At 33.4% G+C, this 27,037-nt stretch overlaps 2 protein-coding genes across 2 annotated transcripts; both read left to right on the top strand.

Moving 5' to 3' along the window:
* Positions 1–186: 186 nt before the first annotated feature.
* Positions 187–26,147, top strand: LOC133180702 (uncharacterized). Its single transcript, XM_061315168.1, has 5 exons — positions 187–300; positions 19,948–20,623; positions 22,363–22,464; positions 22,652–22,697; positions 23,367–26,147. Exons 2-5 carry the CDS (start codon positions 19,970–19,972, stop codon positions 25,793–25,795), a joined length of 3,231 nt encoding a protein of 1,076 aa, XP_061171152.1. The 5' UTR covers positions 187–300; positions 19,948–19,969; the 3' UTR covers positions 25,796–26,147.
* On the top strand, positions 3,566–5,194 carry LOC133180580 (uncharacterized). The gene has a single exon (XM_061315057.1). It carries the CDS (start codon positions 3,566–3,568, stop codon positions 5,192–5,194), a length of 1,629 nt encoding a protein of 542 aa, XP_061171041.1.
* Positions 26,148–27,037: the final 890 nt, after the last annotated feature.

Here is a 27,037-nt window from a genome sequence, read left to right as displayed (position 1 = left end):
TATATACATCTTTACGAGTCAAAATGCTTGATTGATATTATTCAAATTTCACTATATATAAAGCCGTGTCCAGAAATATTGACCGTTTTAGTTCAACATGACACGAATAGACCAGAACAGGGTTGGTACATGTATCCGGAAGGCAGTGGCGCATGTATCTGTTAAATTTTATGATCGGCCATAATTAGATAAAATGAGAGAGTTTGATAAGGCAAAATCCACATTAGCAACGTAGGTTGACTACATTGGAACTCAACCCAGATACAGCAAGGAATCAGAGGGGTTTACTGCTGTAAACTTGTAAGCGGGTTAGCCACGTTTTTTTTTTTTTCACTTTACTTTCGTTTCATTATGAGTGACCACTGCTGGTAAGAAATGCATTTCGTTCATGGAAATTTTAGTTTGGTGCAAAAAATCATCATTTTATTAAATATAATATACATGTTTAACCGTTATTATTTACATCTCTGATAAACAGATCATGCTTCAGCATTTATTTTTATCAATGAAAGCACATGTTTGCCTTTTCATTCAGAATATTTACCCGAGTAATCGGAGTTCGTACCATTTCGTCAATACTGGGGGGGAAACAGACTAAACACTGTAAGTTTACTTCAGTAACAAAAAGTGCTTTCTAGCTCACCTGATCACACATGTGATAATTTTTAGACCCAAATACTGTACAGGAGTCTTCAAAATACTCGAATTTGGGTGAAAATATTGTACATTGTTCATCAAAAAACTGTACAAAATATCGACCAAAAATCAATGTAAGGCCAAAAAAAATAATAGTCTTGTTTCCTGCTACCAGCCTGAAAAAAATAGGGTAGGTAGGTAGGAAAATTATTTTATTTTATGTTTTTATTTTATTTTTTTCCGACAGCATTTTTTGGATATGAACTAATACAAGATAAAAATTAAACATGTCACAGGTCAATATTGTCTTTTAAAAGTTGAATTTCATGTCTTTTTATGTACAACTCAAGTGGTATTTTATGAAAGTCCATATTTAAGACAAGAATTTCATGAAATGCTTGTTTTGTGTTAACAAGGAAACCGATTATGATGACAGAACCATGAAATTCTGGAAATTCCCGATTTTTTTTCTTCCAAAACTTAAAAAAAAACTTTAGGGTCGGGTGCAAAAAAATAGGGTAGGTCGGGAAGCAGGAAACAAGACTATTATTTTTTTTGGCCTAAGCGGTTCATTATTTATCAATAAATTTCAGATCAATGAATAAGTGAACCACTGCATGCAGTGTTACTCATTTCAAGAAACTTTTGCAGCTTTTAGAATTTTGGCAATCCCCATGGTCAATGCTGAATTTGGTAAAAAGACTTCCATAGTACAGTGTTTAATGCGAGAGTTTGGTCGTCCCCAGTCATCTGCATTTTTTTTTTTTTGGTTGATGATACTAAAAGCATTTCTCTGTGTTACAATGGACAATACTTATGCCAAAGCAGAGCAAAAAAAAGTCATGGATTAAATTTCGTGTTGCTGTCCGGCTGTCCCAAAGATGCTCCAATTATTGTCGTTTTCTCTATGAAATGTCTTTAAGTTTTACTGACAAAATTTGACTAATTACAGGTGAAAAAACCCTTAAAGGACTTATCACATAATTTTTCAAAAATCGTAATTTTATGAAAAATATTATCTACAACCTTGTTTATTAAAATACTGAATACAATAAACGTTGTTGAAAGCATATTTTAAGAGATATTGAGAGTTGAAATTCAAATACGGCAATATGCATGGGTGCTAGTCACTTCGCCCCAAAACTAGAACGCCCCATGCATGAGCGCACCCAACATTTTTACCGGCGCCCAAGTACAAATATGAGCGCCCCAAATTTAAATCACGAGCGCCCCAAACTTAATTCACGAGCGCCCCAAATTAGCATTTCGAGCGCCCCAAGGCTTAGTAACTAGTAAAGTAAATTACTGTCTTTTTTTTTTACATTTAGATGTTAAAAAATATTGATGTGAACAATTCACGAGCGCCCCAAATTATATATATCATGAGTGCACCAAGTTTTTCAAGCGCCCCAAGGCTTAGTAACTAGTAAAGAAATAAATTATTGGCATTTTTTTGTTGTAGAAACTGTAAAAATGGTAATATTTTCATCTTTTTCAAGAAAAGTTATGTTTTCATGCGTGTTTTCATGTTATTTATGGTGTTTGTTTGTTTATTTCATTGTTAATTATTTATTTGTTTATGTTTTTGATTGGGAAAGGCCTTCTATGTTCTAGTTTGTTGTCACACATGCGCAGAAGGGTTAGTCCATGCCAGGCAAATTGATTATTGCTACTATTTGATTACAAGAATTCTTAAGTCGGAATTTTTTTGAGTTTGTGTGAAAGCCCCCACCCCTGTTTGGGAAAAGTGGATCTGTCCTTGTAATGATTTTTAACATAAAATGCCAACACAAAGGATTAGTAACACTTTTCTTAATATCTGTATTTGACACTATTTATACATGTAGATTTATAAAAAAAATCTTAAAAATGAAAACTCTCTCTCTATGTGTCGGTGAAAATTGGACTACTTAATTTGATGATGTATGTTCAAGATCGTGGCAGATCTCCTTTGCAGAGTTGTCGTTCATTTCTGTCTCTGATGAGTTGATCGTAGCAGATTGACTTAGCAGCTAGGTGATAGATATTACATGTAACTTTATTTAAAACGAACAGCTCTTCAAGCTGCTAGATGTTAGATTTGATAACCCCCCCCCCCAAAAAAAAAAGATACACCAAAACAAAACAAAAAAAAAAACAAAGAAACAAACAACAACAACCACAAAAGACCTTTGGTATCATGTAATGCTAAAAATTTTGTAAGGTGCGGACTTCTGAATGCATTATTTTTGTAGCTTGAAAAATATCTCATATAAAACTCGACCATATCATGCTAGCAGCGAGTGTTCATGAGTTCGAGTCCTGCAGAAAAAAAGATACTATTATTAAGGTACATTTTTTAAAAGTGTGGAATAAACTCTTCAATGTAGTGTTTTACAAAGAGTCTTGTCTGGAAATGTATTTATTCAAAAGCTGACCTCGTACCCCATTTTTCATTACATTGGGATCAGACCTGCCATTTGTTTTGCCGGAAATGGGGTGAGAATGAAATCTAACCATTACCCCTGATTTAAGAATCGGGTTTCTGTGAAGCTGTTTAGTTTCCTCTTTTGTTATTAAACTGTTTCCTTGGCCTCCACCTTCTTTCAGTCAAGGACTCTGATGTCAAAAGATTCAAATTAATGTTTCAACTGTGCTGTTATTTCTGTGTAAAAAAAAATGGGGGGGGGGGATTGGGATATCGATATAGACTCTGTAAGTAATTGGGATCGGGATTCCGAAGAAACAGACCAAAAATTCTGTGGTAAATAATAGTTTTAAAAATGTCAAATTAACTGATATTATGACAGTGGCAACATTTAAAATGTAGCAGAAAATAGAATATTTCTTAAGTGTAAATGAAAAAACTGCCCATATGGCGAAAATTACCCAAAAGGATTGAGAAAACAAACAAACAAAATTAGTACACGAACGGCGGCAAAAATAAAAAATGGCGGTTTTCAGTAAAATAAGTAAAGCAGACCAAGAGGTGATCATGAACTCGTTTTATTGGGACTCGGTCCTAAATACGGCACACTATCAATTCCCAGATGTACCAAAACTTCCAACTGGAAAAGCAGCTCATGCTGAGCTGGAGCATATAGACAAAAACCTATACAAACCAAATGCAAAAATGGTGTCCTTCAGGGTACAAGACAAAAACCGTTTGATGAACTGGTTAAAATGTTTAGCTTACAGATATCACTATCAGTTTGGTAAAAGAAAGGAATTCAAATGTGAATGGATTGATAGATTGAAGGATGGAAGTAAGGAATTAATCGATGAAGTTCTAGTTAGATTGTTGTCTGTCGATATAGAAGGCGAGGAGATGGAAAAAATCATTACTATCAATGTATATTTTTCTACCCACTTGATCACTGTTCAGGGAAACAACTACCTTCATTGGGTAGATGACGAATTTCCACACTTAAAATCTGTTGTGGAAAATATGTCCACACAAGACAACTCTGAGACAAAAGTGAAAAACCTACTTGACGTGTCAGCTGAATATGATGAATTCCAGTCATTTCTTAGTAGTAATAAGAAAACGTTTTCAACTCCAAGAATCATCTCTCCAAACACAGTCGCCTCACCAAATAATATGCAAACCATAGAATCAGGTATTTGTTCAAGGTTTAGCACCTTGGACAGAAAGATTGATGTATTCAATAACAATCTTTTGGAGAAAATAAACAATTTGGAAGAAATCATTTCCAGAAATAGCCAAGAGAACGAAATTAATCATAGTGTTCTTCAATCGAGAAATAAAGAACTGGAAAATAAAATAAACTACTTACTGGCAGAAATGGGAAAAAAGGAAGAGAAAATCAAGGAACTCAAAAAAGAAATAAGCAGGTTGAAAGAAGACAAAAAAGAAAACAAAAATGAGAAAGAGCAGCAGAAGGAAAACAAAAATGAAGAGAAAGACAATGAAATGAATGTGATGTTAGAAGAGAATACCAGTGTTAAGTGTCTAATTCCAACTGCAAACAGATATGAAGCCCTCTCAACTGATGTTGAAGAACCAGGTGCAATGCACCAAACAAGGTCAGACATATCATGTGAAATGCCAAAAAAGAAACAAGATCTGCCTATTGAAGTCATCATGGACTCACATGGAAAATGGTTAGATCCAAAATGGATGTACAAGAACAAAGATTTAAGAATAACAGTACTGGGTGCAGGAAAAAAGAACATCAAGGGAGCAATGGAACATATTCAGAGTATAACATTTCCAAAACACTTAATCATAGGAGTTGGGTGTAACGACCTGTCCAACGAAAACTCAGAAGATGTCTCACTCAGATTTAAAGAAATGATAACTAAAAATCCAACAAATTGTGTCCTTCACATTCTACCCATATTTGAAAGATATGGAGACAGTACATACAACCAAAAAGTTACAGAGACCAACAGAGAACTACAGAAATTATGTGAGGAAAATGGTGTAAACTTCATCAAAATGAACAAAATATCATCAGAAAATCCTCAAAATTACACAAGGGATGGAGTGCACTTTAGTAACATAGGAAGGAAAAATCTTGTCATTATGATAAAGCAACATAATGAAACCATATGACCAATATCAAAAACATGAATCACAAAATCATCTGCATCACAAAAGGGAACATTACCAAAATGATCAAAGACAATATTACCAAAGGAAACAGCATCGCCGCATTGATCAATGGCAAACAAGCGGAGAATGGAGACAATATAATTTCAAGAACCACCAAAACACAAGTGAACGAAAGCACCAGAATAAACATCTTGAACGAAATCAACCACAAAAAACACAGGGGAACCAAAATGTTCAAGAGCCAATAACGAAGGAGTCTCAAATGAGAGAACTTCTAGAACAGATGTTGAAATTTTTGTAGATACATGGAAGACCAGCATGATACCAATCATTCAATCTAGTCATTATCTAAGTCATAATACTCTCTTGTTATTATTATTTCTCTTTTCCTCAGGTTGTGTGTTGTAAAACTGAAGTAAGAGTAGTCAATATATACCTGGTTGTGTTTTAAATGGTTGTTCTAAACTTGATATATGTATCTGCCATTTATATTTTTATGTCACTGTCAGAATGTTAGCTTGATTTTTCTTATAATTTTGAAATGTCATTGCTAAATATAGCATACTGGAATGTACATGGTCTCAGTGATGAAAAGTTAAATGATGATCTTTTAAGAAACTTTTGTACAAAATATGATATTGTTTGTTTAGCTGAAACAATGCTGAAGGATTCAACAAGAAATCTTCCAGGATTTTCTCCACCATTTGTATTGAACTCAAAAAAGACAAAGAAAAGGGGTAGACCATCAGGTGGATTACATGTATATATTAAACCTACAATATACAAACACTTCAAAAAAGTATTTCAAAGTGAAAATAGCATTTGGCTTGAAATTAACACTCGAAATACAAAATCACAACAGAATATTGATTCATATTATTTTTGCTTCTGTTATATAAAACCATACGTAAGTAAGGCAAAATCGGAAGAAATATTTTCTAATTTAGAAAATGAAATTGCAAACTATAGAAGCAAAGGAGAAATTTTTGTTTGTGGAGATTTTAATGCTCGTACAGGAGGGCTGCAAGATTTTATACAACATGACACACTGAATGATACATTTTTGGATTGCCCTCTACCAGAATACATATATGAACCTGACATTTCAGTGAACAGAAACCAACTTGATAAGACATCAAATTTACATGGACACCTAATTACAGATATTTGCAAAACATATAGATTATCCATCCTGAATGGAAGATTTCTTGGTGACTCACTTGGCTATTTTACATTTTTTAATTCTAATGGTTCAAGCACTGTTGACTATATGTTGGCATCAAGTCAGTTGTATCATAAAATTGAACATTTTAATGTATTACCTCCTACAGAAATATCAGATCATTGCCTTATAACTGCAAGTATTAATATGAACACAAATGTGTTTTGCAATGAAAAATATAAAATGCACTCTTTGAAGGGGAAATATCTCTGGTCAAGCACTTGTAAAAACCAATATGCAGAAGCTATTAATGAGGAAGAAACTAAAAATCAAATACTAATGTTGGATAATTTACTTGACCAAATATATGATGATAACACATGATTCAAATGATCTCGTTTATAAACTATCAAGTATTATAATTAATGCAGCTAATAAAAGTGTTCCATTTAAACCTGCAAAATTTACAAAATCACAACGAAAAAATAAACAAAGACCAAAATGGATGACTACAGATTGCTTACTCCTACGAAAAGAAGTTAGAAATTTAGGGAAGAAAGTACACAAATATCCAAACAACTGTGAACTAAAACATGCCTTTGCAAAATGTAGAAAAGATTATAATAAACTAAGAAAAAGTCTTAAATCTAATTTTTACAATAGTATTGCAGAACAAATTAACACACTTTTGCCACAAAACTCCAGTAAATTTTGGAATAAGATAAAAGAAAATAAATCAAAGAAAACTAATGCAGAAACAATTGGAATTTCAGAATTCGTTGACCACTACAAATCCTTACTGAACATTCAATATACTGATGAAGAGAGCTTGAAATACAAGTACACTGAACTAAATACTGAACCAAATCCATTAGACTTTTTGTTTACTCAAGATGAAATAGAACAAAGCATTTTAAAGCTGAAAAATGGTAAAAGTGCTGGGCCTGACTTAATTTTAAATGAGTTTATTAAAACAAACAATACTACCCTTTTACCTGTCCTTACAAAACTGTTTAATATTCTACTTAAAATGGAAAAATGCCCAAAGAATGGAACCTTTCACTTATAACATCATTATACAAAAATGGTGATCCTAATAATACAAACAATTATAGGGGTCTCAGTGTTACAAGTTGTTTAGGAAAACTTTTTACAGGCCTTCTACAGAAATGCTTAGATAATTATCTTGAGTCAAATAACCTACTAAGTCAATATCAATCTGGATTTAGAAAAGGTCATAGGACCACTGACAATATATTTGTACTAAAAACACTTGTAAACAAATATCTTTATACAAAGAAACAGAATTTATATGTGTGCTTTGTAGATTTTTCAAAAGCATTTGATACTGTGTGGAGATCTGCACTTTTATACAAATTGAATAAAAAGGGTATTGGTGGTAACTTTCTCAAACTTTTGACAGACATGTATACAAATACATACTATTCTTGTAAAAAGGACAATCAAATGAGTGAAAAATTTAAAGCTAATAGAGGAGTCAAACAAGGTGATAATTTAAGTCCAACACTTTTCAATATCTTTGTTGATGATTTTGTGAATTATCTTAAAAATGTAAGCACAAATCCTGCATATCTAGATACTATGCCAATAAATCATATGTTTTTTGCTGATGATCTGGTCCTTGTATCAGAATCAGAAGTTGGTCTACAAAACTGTATAGATGTTTTAGGAAAATATTGTTCAGACTGGAAATTGTGTGTTAATATGGATAAAACAGATGTTATGATTTTTTCAAGAAAAACAGATGATGAAACATCATTTAGATTTTATTACAATCACCAAATGATTAATATAATGAATGAATATAAATATTTGGGTGTTGTGTTCAGATCTGATGGAAAAATGAAATTTGCAGCTGAACAACTATCAGAACGTGCTAGGAAAGCATATTATGCTATTAAATCAAATTTTCCTGCAAACATTAATTTTTCAGCTGAAATTATGTTAAAATTATACCAGTCAATGATAATACCAATTATTACATATAGATCTGAAGTATGGATAACTGACTTCAAATGTGATTTAATGTCTTCAGACCAATTTCCTTTTGAAAAAACACAACACTTAATATTTAAAGACATACTAGGGGTACATAGAAAGGCATCAAATCTTGCTGTTTTATGTGAATTGGGTCGTTTTCCTTTGTACTATTTATGTTATGAATATATGTTTAAATATTTTAAGAGACTTAAGGAAATGGAAAACAAACATGATTATAATAATTATTTAGTGATTTCTGCATTTAAAGAAGACAAAAAACTTGTATCTAGAATATCTTGGCAAAGAAAACTGTCTTCATTACTACAAAAATTAAATATCACTTCTTTGGATATTTCTCACACAACCTTGAAAAACAAATTACAAGAGCATTACCAAAACAAGATACATGAACAACTGAAAAATATAAGCAAATCAAACTCTGGAAAGTTAGCTTTTTATAGTAAAATTGTAATTCAAAATGAATACAAATTGCAAAGTTATTTAAAGCTGCCTTTAAAGAAAAGTTTTAGATCTGTATTAACAAAATTAAGGATCAGTGCCCATCCATTGTATATTGAAACGGGCAGATACTGTAAACCCCCTATTCCTAGAGAAAAACGTTTATGCCATTCATGTAAATTATTTATTGAAGATGAAAAACATTTTGTTCTATACTGTTCAAAGTATGACCAATTTAGATGCAATTATACTGATATATTTAATGTAAACACATATACTAGTGATAATCCCATTAGAAAAATTGTCAATCCTACAAATATTACAACTGCTAGAAGGATATGTTGTTTTTTGAAAAAGTGCTTTGACACCAGAAAAGAAAGTCAGCAATGAATACTTAGAAATATGTGAATATACTCTACATTATTTTGTTCAACTCACATTTGTCATTTTGTATATGTATGTATTATTCTTGTTAATTCGTTTTATGTCATGACTGTATGCCGACATGGTAATTGTCAATAAAGTGAATTGAATTGAATTGAATAACCAACGTGAAACATGTGGTAGTGATTTTAAAAAAAAAAAAAAAAGAAGATATTGATCTTTCAGGGATTAACGACATAGGGGACGACAATTCGATTCTGACGAGGGGGGGGGGGGGGGGGGGGGGGCTGGCGTATTTGTGGAGACTTGAGAGACAGATTCTTGATTTACTTCTCCTTGGAAAAAGTTGAGAAACAAAAAAAGGGGGAAGTTAATCTGCCAAAACGGGAGGAGCGGGGTTACATTACACACCACCCTATTTTTTCCCAATGTATGAAAGACAGATTGTTATTATTTGTTTCCAAAGGCTAATCCCCCCCCCCCTCCCCCCAGTAAGCTCAAAATGTATCGATAATTGACGAATAACTTTTTCTTCATATCTATTTTAAAATGTCATTTATCTTTTTATTTAAAACAGAATAGAAAGATACAAACAATTTTTAATAGAATCTGTTCCCTTCTTTATGTTCTTGTACTTGAGTGTGACGTCACAGCGACTTGAAAACTCGAGGTGTGCACACTAAATCTGCACCTCTTAGCTGGGGTGAAACAAGTGGGCGGATCATGGATCTTCAAATCTTTAGAGCCCGTTTTCTGTACTAAACACTTCCCACTTTCACATCCTCTTGTGATATTTGATTACCTAGGTAAAAGAAAACTTTTTGTTACAGGAATTAAGTTTGTGTGTTGTACTATAATGACAGCATGCCTTATATTACGTACAATGCCTATTCGCCATTTTGCCACAGAAAGTTTGGGAAAACAGTGTACCTGTGACGTCGCACCTCGAAAGATGACGTCGAACAAAGTGTAAGTGTATTGACAGTGTTGACCTGGACGCGTTTCTCTGGCTATTTGTTGGATTTAAACTTTTTACGACTGTAAAAATATTTGTAAGTGTTTGCATTTATCGTATTGAATGTGCATTGGTATATGTTTTCGTTCCCCGCGAGGTATTTCTTCAGGAAATCGGTATGTGAAATCTTCATTCATGAAAAACCTAAGGTTACGCATTGCTGACAGTGATAAACGGATTTCTTCAACTCGGTTGGAAATTCTAGGGATGGCGATGCGATCGTAGCTGAGTATAGAGTCAAATACTACAACAATTACGTATTGATGCCGTTTGACTGCAGAAATATACGGAATATATAAAGAGCAAAAACATTGACACATGCGCAGAAGGGTTAGTCCATGCCTGGACTAACCCTTCTGCGCATGTGTGACAACAAACTAGAACATAGAAGGCCTTTCCCAATAAAAAACAAACAAATAGACAACTAACAATGAAATAAACCAAAAAAAAAAAAAAAAAAAAAAAAAAAAAAAAAAAAAAAACATAAATAACAAGAAAACATGCATAGAAACATAACTTTTCTTGATAAAGATGAAAATATTACCATTTTTACAGTTTCTACAACAAAAAAAAAAATTATGAAAAAATTATCACTAACATTGCAACTACAGCAAAAATAAAAATTTAATTGAAATCCATGTCAAGTAATTATTCCAAGTTGAAATAATACCTTGTTTTGAATCTATGTTGAAATTGACTTATATTTAGTTGCATACAACTGTACAAAATATTCACTAGCATGCAAAAGAAGGACATTTATTACATTTTCAACAGTGAAATACTGTGATTTATTTATTGAATAAAAGTGACATTCTCTCACAGTGTGAAAGGATACCAAAATGATATTCTCTCACAGTGTGAAAGGATATCAAAGTAAGTAAAAATTAATTTCTGGCCTGTCATAAGATAGAAATAGTAACTAAGCATCTTGATAGAGCTAAAACTGCAAATTTCTTCCAAAATATATTGCTAAAATCCATGCTATGTAATGTTTTCAATCACACAACTGCTAAGCTATGACGTCTCAACCGCTCAACTAAGACGTCAAGCCTATGACACTGTGTTAAGAAAAGACAGAGGTAAAGGGAAAATCAAAGAAAATGTAATAAACAGAAAATTCAATGTTTTGTAGATGAATATGGAATTTATTTCACTCGTGAGACAGGATTTTTTGATATTTTCACTCGTGCTTCGCACTCGTGAAAATATCAAAAAGTCCTGTCCCACTCGTGAAATAAATTCCATATTCATCTACAAAACATTGAATATCCTCTATATATACGTATTTGTTAACATTACCGATACAAATCAAATTGAGGGAAAAACCAACTTAATAATAAATACAGCCATTAAGCTATAAGACTACATCTTTCGAAAATGAATATTTCAACGTATACATATAAATATATATAATATAAATATATCTAAGAAATTTTATGGTTATAAATTATAGTTACTGCAGAAATAAACATCAGTGCTCAAGTCTATTCTATTCGTATAGTGTAGTATACCTTTGAGACGAACCTACTTACTAGCAATTATTAAATTAAAATTTAAAAATTCAGTATAATAAAATTCACTCTTTTGTATCTCATTCAAAATGTATTTCGGTCCTGGTATATGTCCGTGTACTTAAAAACACGGAATGAATTTGAGTAGTTTTATAACTTTATAATCTTGGGGCGTTCGTTATTCTTAAAATTTGGTGCACTCATGATATATATAATTTGGGGCGCTCGTGAATTGTTCATATCAATATTTTTTTTAACATCTAAATGTAAAAAAAAGCCAATAATTTATTTCTTTACTAGTTACTAAGCCTTGGGGCGCTCGAAAAACTTGGTGCACTCATGATGTATATAATTTGGGGCGCTCGTGAATTGTTCACATCAATATTTTTTAACATCTAAATGTAAAAAAAAAAAGACAATAATTTACTTTACTAGTTACTAAGCCTTGGGGCGCTCGAAATGCTAATTTGGGGCGCTCGTGAATTAAGTTTGGGGCGCTCGTGATTTAAATTTGGGGCGCTCATATTTGTACTTGGGCGCCGGTAAAAATGCGCTCATGCATGGGGCGTTCTGGTTTTGGGGCGAAGTTACAGTAACTCATATGCATATTTCAGTCGGATTTCGGCGAAATACAGCTCTGACGTCATAGGCGACAATTCAGTGATAGAGAGATGAGAATATGCACACTATTTACAGACTTATCAATGACAATTGCAGCTTAATTACGAAACATGCTGAAAAATTAATTCCTAGTGTGTTTTTAATTACTATAGAAACATTAACTAGTTCTAAGGTATAAGGCTTTGGAATATTTTTGTTTTTTATTCGAAACATTTAGAATCTGTACAGCTCCGATTACAGCAATGTTTTGTGATCAGAAAATTATTTTTTAAGACTGCCATCAGTGGCGGATCCAGAAGTTCATGTGAGGGGGTTTTGAGGCCCATAGGGCCGAAGGGGGAGGGCATGGGAGGGGGTGTCCCCCCCCCATAGGTGGGGGTTCGGGGGGCCTCCCCCGAGAAATTTCCTTGAGAAATGGCTCCAAATGGTGAATTTTCCAGCATTTTAGATTAATTGAATTAGTTAGTGATTGGTCACTTTTTTTCCCTAGTTTTCCAAGACCGACCTACCCAAATTTTCAAGAATTTGAACAAAAAATTAAAAATTTTGGGATTATATTTAACTTTCATGTAAACATGAAAAATGAGACTTTTCTTTAAAAAAAAAAATAAATGTAAAATCTGATAAAATATCGCCATTTGATAAATAATATCCAATTCTTCATTTTAAAATGCACGCCCAATGTGTCGCATGTGAAGCTCTGACTACCAAAGTACAACTGATGTGCTTTACAAAACATAAGTAAATTAATGTTATGCTAAAAACGAAGAATAACAAAGTTATACAGTATTAAATTTGTAAGTTGATACATGTGATAAGATGACAAATCAAACTGTATTGTGATGGCGAGTTTCTTCGTCTTCGCCGCGTCTCCTTCGATATCGTCACTGCTATTTTTACAATGTTAACAAATTTTTCAGATTTTTTCTTGCTGACAATTCTAAAATATAAGGTTGGATATTCAATTTCAAATCGATAAAATCAGTCATTTGGTCGTCCACAACGTAGAAAATTCAGGTTGCATCGTGTATATTTTAGTAAGATTAATGTGAAGAGCTGATCAGCCATTGTCGCCTTTGACGTCACAGGGTCACGTGATCGCTATCTAATTAACTTAAATTTTTAATTCAGGGGTTTTCATTTGAGTCAATAATTGGTTAATAACCGCAGTTTATCCGCAGTAAAAACACAAAATTTATAAACTGTGGTCATAAGGAACGTTTTACGCTTTTAATTTCAAATAATTTAGAAACATGCGATAAGTCCTTTAATAAGGGTCTTATAAAAGAATATTTTGACTAACAAAAAGCTTTGATAAGTTTTAATTAGGCCTACAGTGTAATTATCCAGGGAATATTTCACACCCTCGATGATGATGTTTTGTTTACATTAACCAAGCACTGTATATCACGCATCAAACAAGATTTCCGGTGTTATGAGAGTGAGAATTAAGAAATAAGGTATCATTTTAAAACATCTATCGGGAAATAAATACGGGTTGGTCACGAGATCAAATTCCATAAAGCCCGAAGGGCTTTATGGTAAATTTGATCTCGTACCAACCCGTATTTATATCCGATAGATGTTTTAAAATGATACCTTATTACTTATATTTACATTTGTGACTTATTTATATTTCATATTTGCCTGATTGTAATCTTTAACGTCTAAAATCTTTTATTTTTCAAACTCAACGGCACGTGTTTAATCCATTGATTGCGCGTCGACTCTTTATGACGTCACTGAGAAATTACGTCGAACGTTTATGACGTGAGGAACGCGTGTTTATACGGATATAGATACACATTGCGTTCAATAGTGTTATATAAAGGAAAACATTTGCAAATGTAAATATTTTAAGAAAAACGGCAGTTTCCGGTAAACAATTCAAAATACCTGACAATTTTCATTTCCCATGAATTTTGGTGTACCGCCGTGAGCCTGTGAATGGAGTCAAAAATATGTGACATTTTGTGTACAGCCGATACATATAACATGTATGCCTGATCCAAAGGGTTATCGAGCTTTCTGATGGAAGGGTGTCCAGTGTCCATATGTCTGTCTCTCATCAATTTTTTAAATCAACTTCCATGGAGCCACTTGGCCAATTTCATCCAAACTGGTACCAAAACATCCTTTTTTACAGAGGATTAAGTTGAAATGAAGACCCATGTCATAATTTAAAGGGGCATAGACACAGATTTGAAGTTAATATTATCTCTATATCATTTAATTTCTAGAAAATAATTGATTCTGATTGGATAAAAAATTCTTTTGATAACTGCATCAATAGAATTTGGAGTTCGCTTGCACTTAGCAGCCGGAACTACTTTGGCTGTCTTTACATGTATATTTCCCGCTTCCAGAAGTTCATGGAGGAACAATTAAATACTTTTTCTCTAATAGATATTTTCCTGAATTTCGAAACTTGTCCGTTACGTTCCTAACTTATTTTCTACTTTCGTTTCTTTTTGAATTATCCCCCTTTGCTAAACAAATCAGATCGTCTGCATGACAACAATACAATAATGGGAAAGAAAGAAAGAAATCAGCATACCTATGTTAAATGTTTGACTTTGAGATAACTGGTATGAACAATAGACCTGTGAAGGGATGTTTTTATGCTACAAAGTGGGGAAATGCCGTTAATCTGTTAATTCTTAGGAATCGAATGATCGAGAAAAACGACACAGTATGAATGATGACGGAATTCTTTCAATGTTAAAATGGCAACAGACTCTTTCAGATTTTACAGCATGGACAGGTTGTGATACATATTTATATGTTCGGTTTGAAATTCAGATGAAGAGATGCGCAAATGAAATCCAAAATTTCTGTGACCTATAGAAAGAGTTGTTAGGATATCTGAGTAGCATCCCTTTAAATTTACGAACCTAGATAGCTTATCGGGGAAAGTATACCCATTGGGATATAGCAAAAATTTAATAACACAACAGGTAAGTTTTTTGTGTTAAAGAACTGTTAACTATTGTTAGAAAAGGTTGGTAGTGACACGACAATATATGAGAACGTTGTTTCTTCGTTAGGCCTATAGCCATTTTGAATTTCAGCAACATTGTTGTGATATATTCCTACGCACTGTTTCTGATGCGTAAATTTTATAGTAAACTGAAGGAAAGTTTCATTTTATTATTTAAGAAATGAATGTAATATTTTTTTTCTTTGACCGACGTATCAAAGAAAAAATTTGGACGGAAAACGTCATCAATGCGCGTAGCGCATTGATGAAAACGTTTTCGGTCCAAATTTTTTCTTTGATACGTCGGTCAAAGAAAAAAATATTACTTTCATTTCTTATCATTTAATTATGATTTTGAAATAATAAAATGAAACTTTCCTTCAGTTTACTATTAAATTTACACCAAAAACAATGCGTAGGAATATATCACAACAATGTTGCTGAAATTCAAAATGGCTACAGGCCTAACGAAGAAACAACGTTCTAAAATATTGTCGTGTCACTACCAACCTTTTCTAACAGTAATTAACAGTTCTTTAACACACAAAAAAAACTTACCTGTTGTGTTATTAATTTTTTGCTATATCCCAATTGGTATATTTTCCCCGGAAAGCTATCTAGGATCGTAAATTTAAAGGGATGTTACTCAGATATCCTAACAACTCTTTCTATAGGTCACAAAAATTTTGGATTTCATTTGCGCATCTCTTCATCTGAATTTTAAAACCGAACATATAAATATGTATCACAACCTGTCCATGCTGTAAAATCTGAAAGAGTCTGTTGCCTAATGTTTAACATTGAAAGAATTCCGTCCTCATTCATGCAATGTCGTTTTTCTCGATCATTCGATTTCCAAGAATTAACAGATTAACGACATTTCCACGTTTTGGTAGCATAAAAACATTTCTTCACAGTTTTATTGTTCATACCAGTTATCTAAAAGTCAAACATTTAACATAGGTATGCTGATGTCTTTCCTTCTTTCCCATTACTGTATTGTTGTCATGCAGACGATCTGATTTGTTTAGCAAAGGGGGGTAATTCAAAAAGAAACGAAAGTAGAAAAAATAAGTCAGGAACGTAACGAACAAGTTTCGAAATTCAGGAAAATATCTGTTAGAGAAAAAGTATAACTATTTAATTGTTCCTTCTTGAACTTCTTGAAGCGGGAAATATACATGTAAAGACAGCCAAAGTAGTTCCGGTTGCAAAGTGCAAGCGAACTCCAAATTCTATTGATGCAGTTATCAAAAGAATTTTTTATCCAATCAGAATCAATTATTTTATAGAAATTAAATGATTTTAAAATCATAATTAAATGATAAGAAATGAAAGTAATATTTTTTTCTTTGACCGACGTATCAAAGAAAAAAATTGGACAGAAAACGTTTTCATCAATGCGCTACGCGCATTGATGATGTTTTCCGTCCAATTTTTTTCTTTGATACGTCGGTCAAAGAAAAAAATATTACATTCATTTCTTAAATCAAACCCCTGTCACACAGGGACTGCATCCTCACGGTGATCGCATAAAAAATGGAAAATGTCGAGGTGAGCGCAGTAGAGTCTCCCACAGCGCCCTGACAATGCAGCGAGATCTCCACTGAACGCAGTAGGGTCGCGTACGCAGCTAGGTTAAGGACGCCCATGAAATATACGCCTTTATATATTCAGGGAAAATGAATACAATTTTCATATTTTTTAAACAGCAGTAGTTTTGATAAATGTGAATTATGGTGATTGCATTTGTATATATCGGGTCTCTGCTGAGTTTGGCCAAAGTGACATCGCTTACATCAGCTGTTTGTCACGTGACAGGTTTAAAATTGGACCATATATGTACTACTACAAAGATCGTAAAAGTTCAACGATATACAGGCATCTTTCCGCTATAAAATTTATTTTGTTTTCTTTGAGACAAATTCCTTAACCCGAAAAGTGCTGGGAGCAACTTCCTCATGCTCGAGAATTGTTTAAAATTTAGCCGTCTTTCTATAAACTCCAAACAAAAATGTAATACGCATTGGAATAATGTTAGATTACGGAATAAATAAAGAATGTACAACCAGCTCCCAGCACTTTTCAGAATAGTAGGAATAATAGCTACCTGTGTTTAAAAATTCAGAATTTATAGTGAAGCGGATATCGTTGAACTTTTAATATTTTCAAGGGGCTGGACCCCTCATTCTAGCACGTTACTGTACAAATGTGCTCCCTACGGCTATATCTAAAGTCTACACATTATCAATTTAGTTTGACAATAAAATGAGGATTAATATACTTCAGAATATGTCTCTCTTTTTGTCTGACTATGCATGTTTCGTATTTATTTTTATTTTTACAAGCTACGATAAAAGCTTGATCCACGCCTCAAATACAGAGAAACTGCGTGTCAAACTAAGAAATGACGTCATCTCAGTAAGTACAGCGAGATCAAGCTGGCTTTCATTCTGCATACACTAAGTGGTATTATGGCAACATAAGTTGCACATCCATGTATCTTTATAACATTTATGAGAAACGAAAGTATTTAGTGTGTTTTAAAAAGAACATATAGTATTTATTCATCGAGATTCATTTGTATTGTTTTTAACGTGACGTCATAATAGCCCTCCCGAACCTCTGCATAGACTGACGTATATATGGGAGTCCTTAACCTAGCTGCGTAGGGTCTCCTAGAACACCAGGGGATGGCACGCACTTTGGGCATGCACAAAGTATGTGCCGTGTGATCGCGGTCTGATAAGAACCCAGTAGAAACGTAGTATGATCACCGTAGCAGCGCGGTGAGATCTCCAACAATGCAGTGGGAGCTCCGTAGGCACGCCGTGAAGATGCACATGATCGCAAAATGAACACAGTGACAGTAGACTGCGCTTCCAGAGAGACCTCATGAAGTCCTTGGAGATGTCACTGCGTTTCTATCGCACTTTTAAGGCACTTCTAATGAGATTAATTGTCTTGTGATTTTTTTGACTGCGAATACACAGCGACAACAAAGAGTTGTCACTGCGATGATTGCGCTCCCTTGGCATCTCTACCGCCTCTGTTTACGATCACACTGCGCTTTCACGGCATTGTTGGAGCGTTGTCAGCTAGCTCACAAAACAAGAGCAATGGCCTCATATTTGATCAGCAATAATTCTAACGTATTTGTTGCACTCCTGACCAGAAGCATGGGAATAGAATTGGGTAGTAAAAATTACACCAGAACTTGTTCTGTTTATATTATAACAAATTCAAAGAAAAGATAAAAACACATCTGAATTGATATATTACTGAAAAAAGAAGGGTTTTAATAATAAAACTATCAATTAATAATTTAGTACTAAATTATTCAAATAGATCATTTTTAATGAAAGAATATTTCTTGGCATTAGTAGAAGTCTTTTTGTCATGTGACTTGAATCTTAAAAAAAAATGTGTTACACTCCTTCTACATGTTCTTAGTATATATCCATAGTGAAGAATGCATTGTGAACGTATTGTGAATGCAGCAAGCACAATGAGAATGCCGTGAACATGAAGTGACATTACTCCTACATCCACAGGGATGCCATCTTCACATTGTGAAAATTTTACAGAAATTTGTGCAATTTCCCTGCGATTTTAAAAATTTAACAACGCCGAAATAACTCCATGTGGATGCAGCTTGGTGTTACAGGGCCTTTATATCTTATAATAAAAAATAGTGAAAATTTGGAGGCATCAAATAAAACTTGAACCTTTTTCTCCAGCACCACGGGGCCAGAAAAGACAAAACTTAAGAAAGTGCTTCTTTTAACATGTTTAAGCTCACATGACCAGGAGGGGTTCCCTTCGGGGTGGGGGCTCTACTGATTAGATATTGAAAATGCATTAATTCTTTGATAATCCTCTGCTCTGCTTCTGAGTATTTAGTAAACAAACTAAGCATATAGTTATAATGAGCAAGGATGCCTTTTTCGAAATAGTGAATTTCATGGCCTTTGGTTTGAAATGTGAACCCTGTCCCAGTTCAGTTGTGGGAAAGTTGTTACATGATACTCAGGTGACCTATAAGGCCCATGGGCCTGTTGTTAATATTGAATTATTGTGTCAGTACTACTGGGTAATCAAAGGTTCTAAAAGTTTGAAGTATTAAGTTAGAAATATATATCTATATCTATCTATCTATCTATCTATCTATCTATCTATTTATATATATATGATCATGTGACTCAAAAATAGCTGAAAACTTTTCCATTTTACTATACATAATTTTGTTTCTTGTGTTATTATGCACATCTAATGGTATAAATTTTATGAACTCCTGGAGGCAATCCCCACTCTCTTGAACTGGAAATGTTCACAATACTACCTGCATCAAATTTAAAAGTGCATCAATGATAATTTAGATTGCTTGACATTCCATTCATGACTTTGGGTCAGCACACGTCCCTCCTAGAATTAGGAATGAAAATCGTTAGAAAATCGTTAGAGAGATGCACCATTAAACTATTTGTGTATATTCACATTTTTTATGTCAAAACAAAGTATTATATATATATATATATATATATATATATATATATATATATATATATATATATATATATATATATATATATATATATATATTCATCATCATTTTTTCAGTAGGAAGGGAATACTTGACAAAATGGCTGATGTGAAGGAGACAAACTTTCTAAAGCTCGTATGGCTCTTGATGAAATATGGTGCTAAAGTTTTACAGCACAGAATTGAATTTGAACTAAGAACACAAAAGGGGCAGAAATTGTGTGATTTTCTTGAGGAAAAAAAACATGAAATTTTTCATTTGACAGTTTTAAAAAAATGTTGCAAATGCCCTGAATTCACAGACAACAAAGGTAAACCACGTTTACCCAAAGATGTTTTAGAACAACTGTACCAAAATGTGGATCAGTGCTGCTTGCCGAGATTTAGGGGCTGCTGTTGCTGCAAGCTTTCACCTCATACGGATCTGAATATTAATGTTACTAAATTGGACATAACCCTCACAAGTTGTTTGCTGATAAATTTTCTTATAGAAGATTCAGGACAGAAACAAGTTATTGAAAACATTCGAAAACTGAGGAACGACAAAGAGTTGTTACACAGAGGGAACGCTGAAGTGGACAATGACAGGTTTGAGAAGCTTTGGCTGCAGTTATCAAATGCAATAAAAGAAGTGGTGGAGAAGTGTGAGCCATATGTCTACGCAGAGATCAAGGAGGAAGTGGACAGACTGAAAACAAGTCCTCTCTGCAAGGAAGACACCATCTTGTCAATAAAAGCATGGAAAGAGATACAGGTACTACATGATTAATTGTACATGTATCAAAGACAATTCATAACTTGAAAATGATAAACAGATGAATAAATCTGTTCACAATTAAAACAGTGGTGATGTGTATGTATTTGTTAAATCTTTGACAGTAATTACCTTTGGAGTAACTGATTTTGACAATATAGTGAATCATTTCTATTGATAGATGTTTCAAACACAAAGTTAGGAATCTCAACTCACTTATTTTTCAGCAAATTATTGCTTATATTGATAATAAACTACCTACAGTACCTGGCCATAAGTCTGTCATAAAATGGCTGACGTAACATAACGTGAACAATGTAAACGCAAAATTCAAAGATGAAAAAACTCGATAAATATTAAGTACTTACCCTTTTATCTCTAGTATTTAGTTGCATGGCCTTTAGCTTTAATAACTTGTCGAATTCGCCTTGGAATTGAAACGTACAGACTCTAAATGTAGTGCTGTATTTTCCTTTACTTTCATGATGAGGTCTTCATGATTATGAATATTGTTTACCTGTCTCTGAAGACGAATTTTTATGGTTCTCCACACATTTTCAATTATATTAATATCTGGAGATTGTGATGGCCAGGTTAGACATTTAATTTCGTTTTCGGTTTTCCATAATTTTGTGGTGTTAGAGGTGTGAACCGTTGTATTATCGTCCTGGAATACATAGTCACCATTCGGGAAATGACGCATAATAACAGGCCATAAATTTGTATCCAAAATGTTTATGTATTTTTGGGAATTAATATTCCCATCTACTTCTGTAAATGTTCTGACTCCTTCATATTTTCATGAGTAACACATCCCTAAAACATTGCCGAGTACTTTCTGTTTCCACGGACGCCAAGACACTCGGGTCGCCATACTTCTGGTCTTCTCCAGATGTAAACTCTCTTATTTTGATCAATCACAACCTGAGTTTCATAGCTGAAAATCACCATTTTCCAATTATCATTCACTGTCCAGTGTAATTTACCTCGACACCAATTTACATGACGTGTACGTTTTACAGACCATATTGTCAGAGTCTTCCTTGTTTTCCTTATTGTAAAGTTAAAAAATCGCAAACATCTTCTTACCGTCCGTGAAGAAATGGAACTTGGTAATTTTGTGTCACTTCATTCTTTTGAGTTTCATGCATCGAAGTAGCTTCCGATCACCTCGTACATCAGCTTTTCTAGGGCATCCGTTTCGATGCTTATTTTCACTGGATCCTCGCGTCTTACATGTATATCGCTTAAGAAACTTGGAATCCCAGACTGGCTTACAGAAAGAATAGTAGCTGCAATGTCCTGTTGGGTATATCCACTCTCAGGCATAGTTATTATTGCATTTTTCATAGAGGTAGACATCTGTTTACCTTTAGTAGACATCTTGTCAATTGCTAACTATTTGACAGATAATACGTCACTTTTATAAAATGACATCATCAAATTATTGTATACACTCTATAGAAAGAAACTATTCAACTGCGGCTTGTTTAGAGTGATTTATTTACCAACGCTAAAGAAAAAAAAATTGGCTTTCTGAATTTTGAGATTTTGGCAGCCATTTTTATGACAGACTTATGGCCAGGTACTGTAGTAGGTTTGTCACAATTGAAACTTGCACAATATTAATAGATGGAAATAATGAAAATCATATACTCTCTTACGTATACATTAGTGCATTTAATGGCAAAAGATTAATTTTAAGCATATTTATTTCCAAAACTTAATTTTTTTTTCAGGAAGAGTCTGGCAGCCCAGTCGATAGACAACATAGTTATGAACTCTACCAGAGAATGACACAATTTTGCTGTGATGTAGAAAGCTTAACAACTCAACTTCAGGTCTCCTATCTCTCTTCCTCTCTTTTCTGTTACTCTTTCTCTTGCCATCTTTCTAGATCTCTCTTCATCTTTATCTCAACATTCTGCAAGGTACAATAAGTCAAGAAAAGACTAGATCATTTTCAGTATTTACAGGTGTATGCACATCAGGATAATACCTTTTGTACATTTTTTTTTCTTGTTTTAGGAAGTGAGATTTCCAAAGACTGACCCTGAGCTGGAAAACTTGCTTTGTAAGTTAATTCTGGTCTTGATTTTTTTTTTTTTTTTTTTTGGATAGCTTTACTGTAAAGAACCAGAAGAGCTTGACAGTGAAAAAGTGTCTGTCATAAGTCCATATGTCTGTAATGTATTTAGACTGCCTCATCTTCATCCAGATTTGGTCACATTTCAGTACATAACTTGCTACAGAGGTAGAAAACATTAAGATGAATAATTATCCCCTCGCAACAGAGATGGAGAGGGTATAGTAACATCCTTGTGGGGGTGGGGGCTTAGTTTGTCCTTGTGTGCGTTATGGAAATGATGTAATTTGCATAAGGATCCATAATGAATGCTGTCTTGATTTATAGATATGCTCTTTTTGAGGCAGTGTTCTGTTTTGCGATGCCCTAATTATAATACTCAAAACAGAACTGATACAGTCTAAAAGCTTCTTTTCTTTTGGACTATTAAAAGTTGAAACCAGTTGAGCTACATGTTCAGTCTCATCAGAGACATTTGCTCATTTCTTGTGTCCTAAGCTTATAGATGTGTAAAATTGAATACCGGTAGTAATTTTATAATGCTAAAACCGCTTCATTGTAAATTTTGAATATGTGACATGTAAGTTGTTAAAATTTTCTTTGTGTAAAATTCAATCCATTTTTAGTCTAACTTCTACCTTTATAAAATATCAAAAGCTTACACAGAATCACAGCTAAAGGCCCATGAAGAGAAGATCTATGTAGAACCAAAGAGAGCCATGCAACATTGCATTAAGCATCTAGGAAAGCACAGATTTATTTGTATAACAGGTGAGGCGGGAAGTGGAAAGACGAGCTTCGGACTTCAGCTGATGCAGCATATAATTAGGAAGAACCAGAACTGTGTATCTATTATTCTAACAGATAGTAGTCAGTGGTTTAAATTTATATCTTGGAACAAAAAGTTTGTTATTTTTATAGATGATATAATAGGGAAGTCAAGTCTTAGTGAAAGAGATTTTGAAGAATGGCGTAAGGTTTTTGATGCAATGCATCTTCGTGTAAGTGATGATAAATTCCCTACATTCATTATTTTTTCATTTCGAAATTGTATTTGGGGAACAATGAAAGATGTGTTAAAAAATTATATTTTATTCAACATCTCTAAGACTTCCTTTGTTGATCTTTCAGGGTCAGATTTTGGCATGACCTTCAAAGAAAAGAAATCAATGTTGTACAGATTTTGTAATCTTCATCAAATTTCAATTTGTATGTCTGAGTTTGAAGAGAATAGATCTTTTGAAGATTTTGGTCACAGTGCTTTATATCTCTGTGAGAAGACTTTGAATCACATTGCAAAAATGGAGACTGTGAGTGGTTTTCCCCTTTTGTGTGAAGAATTTTTTAACAGTCCAGAATCATTGAAACAAAGGTCAAATTTTTTCACCATCAATTCAGCACGAATTCATTTTAAAAAGCTGGTTGATGATTTATTATTCAAAAGAATGTATTTACAGTATGTTATGTTAGTTTTCTTTTTCTTGGAGGTTTTAATTGAGCAATCATACACTTTACAAGAAATTATGAAACTAAAATCAAAGATAAAGGATATTGCTAAGAAAATAGATTTACTTCATCATGTATCACACCAGATAAACAAAGCTACCATTCAGGGAACCCTGTGTGATATGAAGAATACTTTCATACAAATTAATGATGACAGGTACAAACTTAAGCATATGGTTGTTTATGAAGCAATTTTGCTGTCATTTGGGGAGAGTTTTCCATCTTCATTTCTAGAACTTGTGAGCAAGAATGATGTGTTTACATATGTTAGGTCTCAAAATTATAAACCAGAAAAATGGGAGATCTGTGTGCATTTAGAAGATGACATGACAGAGTCTCTAGCTAGAAAACTGATAGAGATTTATGCTCCAAACACATTTGATGCCTACACAGTTGTTTACAAACACCCATCATTTAACGATGAACATTTGGTGTCTTGTTTTTTGGACATTGCGGAGAAAGATGTTGAATTCGGGGCCTTTTTAGACTCTTTTGTGGCTGGGGCTTGCAGTTATAAAAAAGATAAGCTAGCTAGTGAAACGGTCAAAAAGTTTTCCAGCTTTTTATCATTTGACTTTGAAATATTCAATGTAATTTTGACCCATGACCTCATCGATACTTTCAATCAATTTATTGATAATTCTGAATTTCGAAAATTATTAATGGCTCATCTCTTGGAAGAAAAAATTGATAATAATGGGAATTCTTTGTACGTTGCTTCTATAAGTGGTTCTAGGAGATGTTTTCTTGGTATGCTAGATTTACTACTATCCAGAGACGATGATCTAGAAACAGATGGAGAGAGACAGTTTGTGCTTTCAAAAGAAAAAGTTGGGGGGCTAATATTCAGGATTCTGTCGCAGCATGATGGGGCTGCAGGTACTGACTGGAGGGAGGCATTAACAAAACTGACAGAATTACTGCCGTCTGAAAAAGACAAGCAAACAGTTTACATACTTATAATTGAGAACTCTATTTTGTTCAGGAAGTTTGATGTTGCACAGGAATATCTTCAGTTGATAACGTCTTTCACATCTGATGATGTGTTTTACTTTATGAACACTTGCATAATCGTTGATGGGGATGAGTTTTTTAATGTATTAAGTAAGAAGTTGAAAGCATTAAAGTTTGTGTTTAATTCTAACGTACTTGCTTTATTAGCCATTTTTAATGCCAGGCATAATGAGAACATGGTCATGAAGGTATTACATGAGTTCAATGATCAGTGTAACTATACATGTACCGACATCGATGGTAGTACAGTACTACATGCATGTGAGGAGAATCACTTTTCTGATGCTAATTTGCTGTTTATTTTACAAAGACCTGAAGGAGAGTTTATGTTTACCTCAGTAAATGATAAAGGTTTGACACCTGTACAGTGTAGAGAATCTTACAACAGTGTCAGTATGAGGAGTCAGTGTGTAGAACTTAACCGTACATTCAGCATGAGGGGTGGGTGTAGATATTCATCCCCCAGAGTCAGGAGTTATCTGAGTATGGAGAATATACATCAGTACTCTCATTCTGGTTCAGAGAGAAAATTCAATACGTCTCTGAGATATGATTGTTTTACATGAAAATTGCTTGTTTTCAGTACATATAATTATTTTATTTATATGTCTACTGTTGTTTTAGTTTACTTGGAATATTTATGCATGTATTTCAAAGTGGTCAGATGTTTGTGCATTACGTGGGTACCTCTTACTTGTCAGAAATTTTTTTACATCAACCCAAATGGATAAATGTGATATTTTTCATTAAAATACCAGTATATTTTTACGGTCGGGAATAAGTCCCCTTGAACCTATTACTTTTAGCAATCAACTAATTCTGACCACAGTATTGTTATATATTTATCAATCAACAGACACATACATTTGTTTATAGCTTGAATATAAAACATATAAACAAATATTTTGTGAGTGGTGAGTGCACTTATCTGAAATCAGATAATTGAAACTCCAGTATTAGGTTATAAAGGAATACCATATACCACTTTCCAAGTAGAATGGAAACTGGCACCTTAATCATGTTAATTGTTGAATTTTGCATAATTATTTAAAGGATTTTCCCTAACAAACCTTTTATTGTACATGTATGTTTGAAGTTTACTCCCCTTTTGAAGTATATGGATTTAATGTCTTACAGATTTAAAATGATATTGTAATTGTACATAAAATTATGCTCGTCTGGAAAATTATTTATCAATATTACAGTGTAAAAATATTCAACAGAACTATATTTCTGATTGAGTTGATATAGTTTATTACTGAATATGTTATTCATCATGATAACTAAATTTACAGCAATTCTTAGAAACAAAATCCTGGATACACCTATGATGTTAACCTGAATTTATCATTAAAGTTGTCAGATAGATACATACCAGTGAAAACAAATGATATTTTTGTTTAAGCCTAAAGTTTGATCCTGTCTGCTTCATATTTTATTTTACAGAGCACAGAGAGCTTGATTATCTCACATTTGGCACCCCTTTTTCAGCTCTTCTTTTTTTTAAATTAAATATTTCGGATTTCCAACGTTTCAGCATGAGCATCACTGAAGACACATAATTTGTCAAAATGCGCCTGCCATCTGGTGCATCAAAATTGGTACTGTATAACATTTATATGCATACAGTCAGTGCTGGACTATAATATCGAATTATAATCAAGTAATACCATCTCAGGCATGCTTGTAGATTCATAGTTCTAGTATAGTAAAAAAAAAAAGCATTCTGAGAGTATTGCATTAGCAATACTAGTCCCCTACCGGCAAGTATAATCTGGTTCCCGCTAAAAATTGAAAATGCCATAATT

Source organism: Saccostrea echinata, unplaced genomic scaffold (assembly GCF_033153115.1).
Source record: "Saccostrea echinata isolate AGI-Se365-2 ecotype Australia unplaced genomic scaffold, CSIRO_AGI_Sech_v1 ptg000007l, whole genome shotgun sequence".
Taxonomy (NCBI): Eukaryota; Metazoa; Mollusca; class Bivalvia; order Ostreida; family Ostreidae; genus Saccostrea; species Saccostrea echinata.
Note: the sequence above shows the minus strand (reverse complement) of the source record. Positions and strands in the feature narration are given on the sequence as shown.

Coding starts and splice junctions, on each gene's coding strand:
- LOC133180702 (XM_061315168.1), top strand. CDS start 19,970: ATGGCTGATGTGAAGGAGACAAACTTTCTAAAGCTCGTATGGCTCTTG. Junction 22,465..22,651: donor GCTTAACAACTCAACTTCAG/GTCTCCTATCTC, acceptor TTCTTGTTTTAG/GAAGTGAGATTTCCAAAGAC. Junction 22,698..23,366: donor TGAGCTGGAAAACTTGCTTT/GTAAGTTAATTC, acceptor AAATATCAAAAG/CTTACACAGAATCACAGCTA.
- LOC133180580 (XM_061315057.1), top strand. CDS start 3,566: ATGGCGGTTTTCAGTAAAATAAGTAAAGCAGACCAAGAGGTGATCATG.